The sequence below is a fragment of the Taeniopygia guttata genome, chromosome Z (assembly GCF_048771995.1).
Source record: "Taeniopygia guttata chromosome Z, bTaeGut7.mat, whole genome shotgun sequence".
Lineage (NCBI taxonomy): Eukaryota > Metazoa > Chordata > Aves > Passeriformes > Estrildidae > Taeniopygia > Taeniopygia guttata.
Genome location: NC_133063.1, coordinates 47,290,839 through 47,300,267, shown reverse-complemented (window position 1 = coordinate 47,300,267; position 9,429 = coordinate 47,290,839). Strand labels below are relative to the sequence as shown.

Genomic DNA, 9,429 nt, shown 5'->3' with positions numbered 1-9,429 from the left:
TGCCACAGGCTGATAGCCACCAACCTGGATCTGCTTGACTTTAGCCAGATGACCCCAAAGACTTCAGCAGCTGCGAGTTCCATAGCAGCAATCCCAAATCCAGCCTCTGACATTGTAACCATCCCCTCTGTGCCTCCCCTGCATCCAATGCTACGCCAGCAGCAAGTAACCAAGGAGCTGCTCAGTGTCAGATGCAGGCAGCTGGAAATCCCCTTTCCTGCCCCAGGGCTGACTCAGCACCCTGGGGGGGGGCTGTTTGCCAGCACATGGTTCCCTTCCTCCTTTGGGCCAGCCAGTGCATGCAGGGACAGCAGCCTGGCTCCATGGAACTGGTAAACAGCCCTGACCATTGCCCCCTCTGAGAGCTTAATCAAAGCAGGCCATGTACCGGCGCTGCCAGCTCTGTGCTGCTCCCAGCCAGAGCAGAGGTTTATGCTGTGGATTTTTTTTAATGTGGATTTTTTTTTTCAGCAGTTTTGATGCACTGCACATGTGCACATCATTTGTCCACATGGATGCAACAAACTCCAGAGTGGTGTTCTTGCAGTAAAGGCTGAAGTCACAAGCAGAGCTCTTCCCTTCTCCTTTTGAGCTGCTGAGTGGTAAAGAGAAGTGGCTCTTGGGGTTCATAGTGGACTTGGAGGCCCAATGTTTATTTTGAGTCTAAGTTTAGAATCTCTGGAGTCCTTCCTTGTGAGTGACCCACAGCAACTGAAACACATGGCCAGGTTGTCCCAGACCATGGGTCCCACAACCCCTCCTTCACCTTCACCTTCCCATGACCCTGGAGAAGCAGATTCCAGGCTGAGATGATGTGATCTCCTGTCTGAAACCTGCTTGGGTGGCTGCAAACAATGCTCAGGGAACCCCAAACAGTGCTGCCTCCCCAAGATATATCATCATCTGTAGTGCCCACCCTCCCACGCCTCAGGCCTGAACTGACAGGTGTGACTGCTGGGGGCAACCTATGTCCTCCTGAAGGTCTGGTGTAGGCTGTGGTGAATGCAGGAGGAAGCCTGCAGTGCAGTGTCCCAGCACTGGTAACCCACAGACCCTTCAAAGGGATGTGCTGAAATGATAAGTCTGGGTTGCAGAGAGCTCAATCAGCACCTTTTTTATTAATATGCATCATAAATAAAGAAATAAATAAAGGTGAGATACCTCATTCTAACAGGGAAATACAAATTAAATATGGTGCAACATCCGCTAAGCGATGTACAAGCAGGAGGTAACCTAGCAAGACCAGGGCCCCTTGCCATGGTGAAGCCAGCCCAGGCACGATGCTGTGAACAGCGTCAAGCCGGCCATGGCACCAAATACTGGCATGGCCTTTCATTAACACTGTTCCCCACCTGACAGGCAGGTGAAGATCCCCACTACAGCAGGCGGCATGAACATGGCAAGGAAGGGGTTGACTGGCATTGCCTCTACCAAGGACCCCAGGACCTCCAGTATCCCCTTGTGTTTGTGCACAACACTTATCCCCCCCACCCCACAGCACTGCTCAGCAAGACCAGAAACCATGTGCCAAAGAGAGCACCACCCCCACCCTTGCCAGACTCCCCAGCTCCCTCTAGGAGCACCCGCAATCTACTTGCTGAGAGCACTGCCTCCAAATCCTTAGCCCAGACAGGGACCCTGCCCTCATTCCCTCCCCTCCAGCGCCCTCCACTGAGCATCCCAGGACTTCCCAGGCACCGGTTCCCTGCTCAGTGTGGAGGGCACAGGGCCTCCCCCCAAAGCACCCATCTCTTCACAGGGTGGCACTACCCATCCTGGACCTACATAACACTGAACAACCCCATGCCTTCCTCGCAACCCCACACACCCCTTTGCTCCACACTCACACACATATCCTGTCCCCCTCCCCTGGCTGTGGCCATGTACAGCCTCAGCCCTGCAGTGAGGCACTGCCAGGCCACTTGTCCCAGTACAACCCACCAGGAACCACTACAGCACACTGGGATAGGGATGCTGTAGTGTGAGGGAGCCTACCTTGCAGTGCCCCAATAAACACAACCCATTAGCCCAGCCTTGTAGGGACCCTGCTAATGCAAGGTGCTCCCACCCCTTCAGCTGAGGATGCCAGGGATGCTGGAGACTGCAGACTGCACTGCCACTCCCAGGGAGGGGACGGCCAGCATCCTGCACCCTCCAGCATCCAACAGCTGGGCAGCGCTGCTCTGGCAGGGACTGCCCCGGTTCCCGTAGTGTACAAGTCCATGGCCTATGGGTGCTGCAGACAGTGTGAGGCGGAGGGGGGGGTCAGGCAGTCCCTGGTGTGGCTGCATGCATGATGATGCCTGGCAATACAAGGTGCAGTTTGCAGAAGACCCCGGGATGCTAAGTTGGCCTTTGGCAGCTGCACAAGGAGGAGCAAGAAGGAACCACCTACGGTTACTGTATTCTGTAATGGCAGGAAAGGTAGGAAACTAGCAAGAAGCTGTGTTTGTTCCTCTGGCAGGATAGGCTACCCCAGAGGAGCCTCAGCAGCCCAGGAACTGTGCTTGGCCTCCTAAACGTGTCAATAGTCCTCATCCTCAGGGTGGGTGACATACATGATGGGCACCAGTCCCTTCTCAGAGCCAAGGCTGCACTGCAGCCAGTCACCATCCACCTTGGAGATGACGCGCAGAATATCCCCTTTGTTGAAGCTCAGTTGTCCTGACTCTGTGGCAATGTGATGGCAAAGAGCTTTCACCTCACTGCAAGCAAAAAGAAAGGAGGGTTAGCTCACCTCAGGACACTCACTCCACCCAGGGACCACCACAGGCCCCAGGGAGAGAGGAAAATAATCCCTGCTTCTCTCCCCAGCCAGGCTCCCACTCGCCCCCTCCATCTCCCCATCACCTGCAGATTGCAGAGTTGTGATGGATGGATGCACAAGCTGCATCACTGCCCCACATCATTCTCTGGTCCATGACTATAAAGGGGGCCAGGCAAACTGCAACAGGTAGAGCCGTGCCACCCTCAACCTAACACATTCCAGCACCTACAAGATTATCCACTTGGTGTCACTCACCAGGTAGGGTGAGGAGACACTGCCCGGGCTGATCGTGCCACAGCAGGTGCCTCAGGTGGTTCTGGATTGGGAGGGTCTGGCTCCGGGGCTGCTTCACGCCACATGCTAGCCCCAACTGTCTGGGCCACCAGCTGGAAGACGGATTTGTCCAAGCTCAGCCAGCCAGAGGGCAACCTGGAAGGAGGAGACAGAAGCAGTCAGTGGCAGGAAAGTGCACCCGGGGAAACAGAGCAGGTGGTCTCATGGCAATGTCACGCCTTACAGGTTTGGCTTCACTCACGAAGCGCTCTGCTAGGCAGCGCCCTAGGTCTCCAGGCAGGGAAGGCTCAGATGTAACACCACAGCCTGGACTAGGAAGGGCATTTCCAGTGGTCATTTTCAGAAGCAGTAAGGGTGTATAGAGGGAGAGGCAGCGCACAGGGGTCTCAGCTACTGGAGGCAACTTCACCCTTCCCCCACACCTGTTGTAAGCAACAAGGATGGCTCTATGTTCTCAACATGTGGTTTTGGGAGGGATGGGGTGATAATGGGGCCATGTAGCAGGGTTTAGATGCCAAGGCAGTGACAGAGCTCAGGCAGAAGAGGATAGCCTATGAGATGGACTGAGCAAGGGTATGGGAAGAATTAAGGCAGGCTGGCAGCACTAAGCAGGGTTACAGACCCTTGATGTGCCACCATGGTGTAGCCCAGCGGTCAGCTCGTGGACTGACTTCCACCTGTACTGCCATAGTCCAGGTTAACCAGCCCTTCTAAGCGCCAAACCACCCCTGCCCTTACCTGTTTGGTTGTCTGGTTTCTTTTTGTACCTTCCTGTACCCAAACAAGTGTCCCCACTTGATGGGTTGGCTGCCCTCTGATGCACTGGTGCTGTTGCCTTCTTGGGGAGCTGCTGCTGCTCCCACTCTTTGCTGAGCCTCCTTCTCCTTGCTGCGCTTTAGCTCTGTAAGCACAGAGTCTGGGGGGCTGCCCATCCAGAAGGGCCAGCTCCGTTCCTTCACCTCTTCGCCAACCGCTACCTGCTGGGGCTTTTCCAAGGGCTCTTCTATGGTTTCAGGACTTGGTTTGCTGGCCGCCTTGGGCCTCTCCTGCAAGGTGCCCTCAGCAATGGGACAAGCCTCTGCACCCTCCACCACGCCTTCTCGGGGAGGTGGTGCCTTGTGGGTCTCCACTGACCTGGGTGCAGGATTCAAAGCTGCTTTCTTCTTCTCAGAGCGGATGAACTTTGAGCCTTCGGCTGAGCTCTCGATGTAAATTTGAGATGTCTGCATGAGCTGGTACCACCAACCTGCCTGCTTGTCCTTCTTCCCCTCCCACGTGCTCTCTCGCATCTTAGTCTGTTCTTCCTCCCTATCACCTTCTCCGCAGGAGGCCCCCACTCCCTTGACCCTCTTCTCACTCACATCTTGCTGTGGGCTGTGCCCTGGTGAGATGTCACCATCTCTGGCACCCCCTTGGCATGCTTCAGGGGCAGTGCTGCAGCCATCAGGATCCTCACTGCTGCCCCGGGTCCGCATCAACTGCAGGGTGGAGTGCACAGAAAGCAGTAGGTCCTGCTTCACACGCAGCAGCTCCTTTTGCTGCTGCTGCTCTTTGCCCATCTGCATCAGGTGGTGCTCGAAGAGGAGGTCCAGGTTGAAGGGCAGCAGGGAGAGAGGCTGTAGTAGGAGCAGGAGCTCCTCAAAAAGAGGTTGACACACACTGTGAGACAGGCACAAGAAGCCCACTGGTTGGTAGTGTGCCAGGATGATGTCTGTGGGAAAAAAGACATTAATTAGAGGAGATGCTCTTGCCACCATTGCCAAGCCATCATGAAGTTGCTGAAGCTATGAGGAAAGGAGATGGACACCAGTTTTTGGTAACAGTGTGAGGCTCAGGCCTGGGTCAAGGAGCACCAGATGCTCTGTGACCTTGCAGCAAACTGGCCCAGACAGAGCTTTCTAGTTGTACCTGCAGCCAGGACTTGCCTAGCAGACTATCAGTTCAGATGACCTCTGCCACCAAATGCCATGGAAGAAAGATGGAAATTACCTGACAGTCCCAGCTTTTTCTCACACTTCCAGGTCTTAATGATGCTCTAATAGATGGCTGTCTTCTGCTTCAGAAAGCCAGGATAAGCACAAGACCCTATTCTATTCTTGTCTATTCTATTCTATTCTATTCTATTCTATTCTATTCTATTCTATTCTATTCTATTCTATTCTATTCTATTCTATTCTATTCTATTCTAATTTCTATTCTATTCTAATCTAATTTCTATTCTATTTCTATTTTGCTATAAAACAGATATATCCAGTAAAATCTGCATTTTGTATGTCATGTTTTCCTTTCCATTACTTCCTATTTTCCATACCTGAAAATTTTTAGGTAAGTGTGCACATCTCCAGGCATACAATACTCTCTGGAAGGGAACATAGAAACATAGATATTTGGGGAGGCATAGATCTGATCTCCTGCAGATAGATTGAGGGATCTGATCTGAAAGCCTTGGGTACTAGGTGCAGGCGGGGAGAAGAATGGAAGTCCAGGTTCAGGTGGAAGGATGATGCTTGGACTTCGACCTGGGATTTCCCTGCTACACTGAGACTCTCTATAGCTTAGTCCTTCACCTCAGGACAGAGAAGAGCAGCTCAAGGTGAGAGAGCAACAAGAGAAACACATTTCCATCCCATGCTCTATTTGTATGCAGAGTTTGGCTCCCACTGCAGCCCACAGCCTTCAGGCTCTTACCTTCATGGTTGTAAAGGTGGTTGAACCAGAATTCCAAGGACCGGATACTGCAGGAATGGAAAATTAGCAGGGTAAGAAAGAAACAATGAAAGACTATTAACCCCATTCATCATCACTCTTCTGCCACAAGAAGTGTGGCTGGAGAGGGGCATTTACAATGCATGAATTGTGAACCTCGGGGAAAGGACAGTGCTTCAGTCCCATCAGCATGCCTTTATCATGGACACCTAGCCTATCACTGAACATCTACACAGCTTTACATGTATAACTGTAACCACAAACAACCATGTTTGCAGCAAGATTCCTCACTATTTTGCTCCTATGTCCTTGACAGAGCTTTGTTCTGCTGAGAAGAGGCTGCTGTGGAAGAGGAAGATGATCTACAAAACTAAGACCAGTGCTGGTGGCTCAGCCCAAAATATGACAGTATCCTGTGCCAGTGGGGGAGAGCTGGGTCACTCTGTGTGGGGAGAGCAGGGCAGAACTTGTTCCTGCCTGGAGGAGTTCTACAACATCTGGAGATCTTCAGAACTCTGTTGCCACTGCCAGAGCTCTTGCTGACCACCAGAGAGGACCAGGGAAACACCATCCTAGCAGTGCTTATCCCTTCACCCACAAAAACGTATCACTGCTTTCCTCTGTTAAACACACTCCTTATCTAAACTAGAGGGGCCAGTCTGGGGTCCTGAACCACATTAATTTCTCCTTCAGAGCCTCATGCTTTGGGATTCACTGCAGCTCCAGGAAAGAGTGCTTTAAAGAGGAATTTCCAAGAGTAATAAATGCATATATTATGTCTAACCTCATATTAAATTGGACAGACAGTTATCTTACCTAATATTTTGGGGCTAAAACAGACTGACCCTGTTCTTCAGTTGGCTACAGCCACTCATCCTCACTCCTGACCTGGAAGGAATTCTCTGAGGCTTGCAGCTTCTTCCTTCCCTTGCCTGCTTCTAGGAAGTGGCTTCCTAGATTCTTAAGTTCTTTCCATGGTCAACTGTGCCTGACTGAAGTCAAGGACCAACAGCTGCTGCCAGCCCTGGACAGCGACGTGCAGCCACCCTACAGGTCCTGCTTACTTGAGGAGGCCGAAGATGAACGCATTGAACCGCATGGTGTGGTTGGTGAGCTCTGTGTACTGGCTGATCTTGCTGTAGAGGCTGTGCAGCAACTTTGTAGAGGGTCCTGTGGACAGAAGCAAATTGTTGAGATTAGCTGTGGTGACCAAAGCCAAAACTGCACCACAGGATGGAGCATCAGGCCAAGACAGACCTCTGGGTGTCCATGTCTGTGTGTGCATTGCCTCTCCACCATGTCACTGCGAGCTCAGGCCTTAACAACACTTAGACTACGCATGGGAGATGGGCTGTGATCCATCCCAGACCACCACCCCAAAACTCTGGAAGAGTTTCATTACCACAAGGACCCGCCTCCCACACTTCAGTGACAATCACAGCCACTGGCTCAAAATCAGCATGTAAAGAGAATATTTTGGCGTGTGCTTATAATTTGGGGTATCTGCAATCATAGAGATAACTGCAGAGCTGAAGATTTGCCACAATCAGGCTATGAGACTTCCCAGTATGATGCAGAAACAAATGTGGAATTAATTTTGCAGGGGTTTTTTTCTCCTTTTTTTTTATTGGTTCGCCCTGTTACGGGAGAATTTGCAAATTTCAGGGGAAATGACCGTAAGTACTTGGGAAGAATAGCGCAGTGTGTCACCCTTCTTGCAAGAGATGGCACATGTGCACCCTGTTTCATGCAGGAAAATGGGTGTTTTGCACTCCCATCCTTAGAGACAACCTTCCCCAGCACCTCCCAGCCACAACTACCACAGGCACTACTGCACAACATCCATACCTAGCTGGGTGGATGCCTCCACCACACTCCAGGGGATGTTCCTCCTCTGGCCAATGATCATGTCCAGGACATAAGCCTTGAGCCCATCACTCAGAATGTCCCGGACAGCTGGGCACAGGTATTTCAGGATGAGATGCCCCACATTGGGGCTCACAGAGCTGTTCCCAAGTTTGGCCTAGTGGACAACAGGCAACAGTGAGAGTGCTGCTAACCATTTTCAAGGTACACATGGATGGAAACAGTTCAGCCCCAATACAGACACCTAGCAAACAACATCAGGCTCAGCAGCTCCTTCAACATGCAGGGTCTTTGCTTTCACTCCTGATGTTTCATACACCAGTTTTGGATTGCTCTCTGCAAGCTCTTTCCCAGACTGGGAAGATGTAGTAACTTGAAAAAAGAATATATTCGATTGGGAAGAGGTTATCCCAATTAGAAAGGATGCCTGGTTCTTCCAAAAGGGATAGCAAAGCTCTCCTGCTGGAGGAAGAAAAGAGCTGGGGATATTCTTGCTGCTGTAGATTTTCCTGAAGCTAATTTTGGAGCAGGAAACACCATGCCATATAAAACTACCAGCACTGAGGGGTTTTGGAACACTCTCAGTGACATGTCAAGCTCCAGCTCCTAGGGATTACTGTAAGTAAACAGATGAGGGCAAAATGGATGGCCAGAGCTCAGATTGAGGTGAAGAGGAAGCATGTAAGAGCCCAGCACCAGCAGAGCAGGGACACATTCTGCTGGTAACAGTCTTTGAGCTGTCGAAGGGTCCATCCAAATGGGTCAGGCAATGGTGTTCAGGGCACAGATTTTACCAGCTGAGCTGGAATTATACTGACCAGTTGGCACAGGTTCACAAAAGTCCTGAACTGAAACTGAACTTGGCTCAGGAATAATCCGGTCAGATCCACTGAGCACAGCAGCAGCAGGGATGGATGCTGCCTTTTGGCAGGTGAATGCTCAGCCCCTGCACACTGATGTACAAAGAAACCCGAGGTTAAAACCACAGCATTGTCTGATAAGAAAAGTAGTGGGAGAATGTTGCAATTATTCCTCAAACCTACACAGCAAGTATTGGAAATTCACTGGGAAGCCCTAAAAAGACATGGGAATCTCAACAGCTCTGGTTACGTTGCACAGCAATCTCTGCATCAGCAACAGCCATAATTAGGACAAAATTACACTGGGCTCTGAGATAAGATTGAATGGTTTTGGAATCTGTCCCAGTCAGGTTTCTCCTTGGGGATGGCATGCCAGGGGAATTGTCACGTCCAAATAGTGTCACATTGCTGCCCAGAGTCACCTGACTGAAGCCAAATCATTCAGCACTGAGAGGAGGCACCATAAACATGCTGGGTGTCACAGGACTGCAAACAACACCTGGTGCAAACACAAGCAAAATTGTTCTGCTTCTGTGTTATTCCCAGAAATGGGGGATGAGGGAGCACAGGCCAAAGACAGCCAGCCCCAGGGCAACCTAGATGCACTTCTGTGTTATTCCAGAAATGGGAAATGAGGAGAGCACAGGCCTAAGACCACCAGTCCCTTAGATGTACTCTAAATACTCTAATGTATTAATGGTAAGAGCTACCGTGGGACTGACCAACTGCCCCAGATGAATGAAGTCTGATACAATTTCGATTACTATTAAAATTATATGATATCTCACTTTAAAATGTGAGATGCTGAAGGATAGGGAACAACCTGGTACCAGTGCCAGACCAGAGTCATGGGACATGTGGAGGAGGGAGCCACATCTCTCCACTATGTGAAAAAAAAGAGCTGGTGTGCTGCATTGAACCAGAAGGGCAGCTGGC

At 51.0% G+C, this 9,429-nt stretch overlaps 1 protein-coding gene across 16 annotated transcripts in view; it reads right to left on the bottom strand.

The window, feature by feature from the left end:
• Nucleotides 1-1,088: 1,088 nt before the first annotated feature.
• RUSC2 (RUN and SH3 domain containing 2) overlaps nucleotides 1,089-9,429 on the bottom strand; it is a 57,222-nt gene continuing 48,881 nt past the window's right edge. For all 16 annotated transcript variants that reach the window (XM_012577623.5, XM_012577626.5, XM_072922677.1 and 13 more), the window contains 6 exons: nucleotides 7,616-7,790; nucleotides 6,832-6,937; nucleotides 5,750-5,796; nucleotides 3,800-4,772; nucleotides 3,023-3,196; nucleotides 1,089-2,705 (listed from right to left, as the gene is read on the bottom strand). In XM_012577623.5, the coding sequence (XP_012433077.1) occupies nucleotides 2,525-2,705; nucleotides 3,023-3,196; nucleotides 3,800-4,772; nucleotides 5,750-5,796; nucleotides 6,832-6,937; nucleotides 7,616-7,790 (1,656 nt within the window). In that variant the 3' untranslated portion in view covers nucleotides 1,089-2,524. The remainder of the gene's footprint in view (nucleotides 2,706-3,022; nucleotides 3,197-3,799; nucleotides 4,773-5,749; nucleotides 5,797-6,831; nucleotides 6,938-7,615; nucleotides 7,791-9,429) is intronic.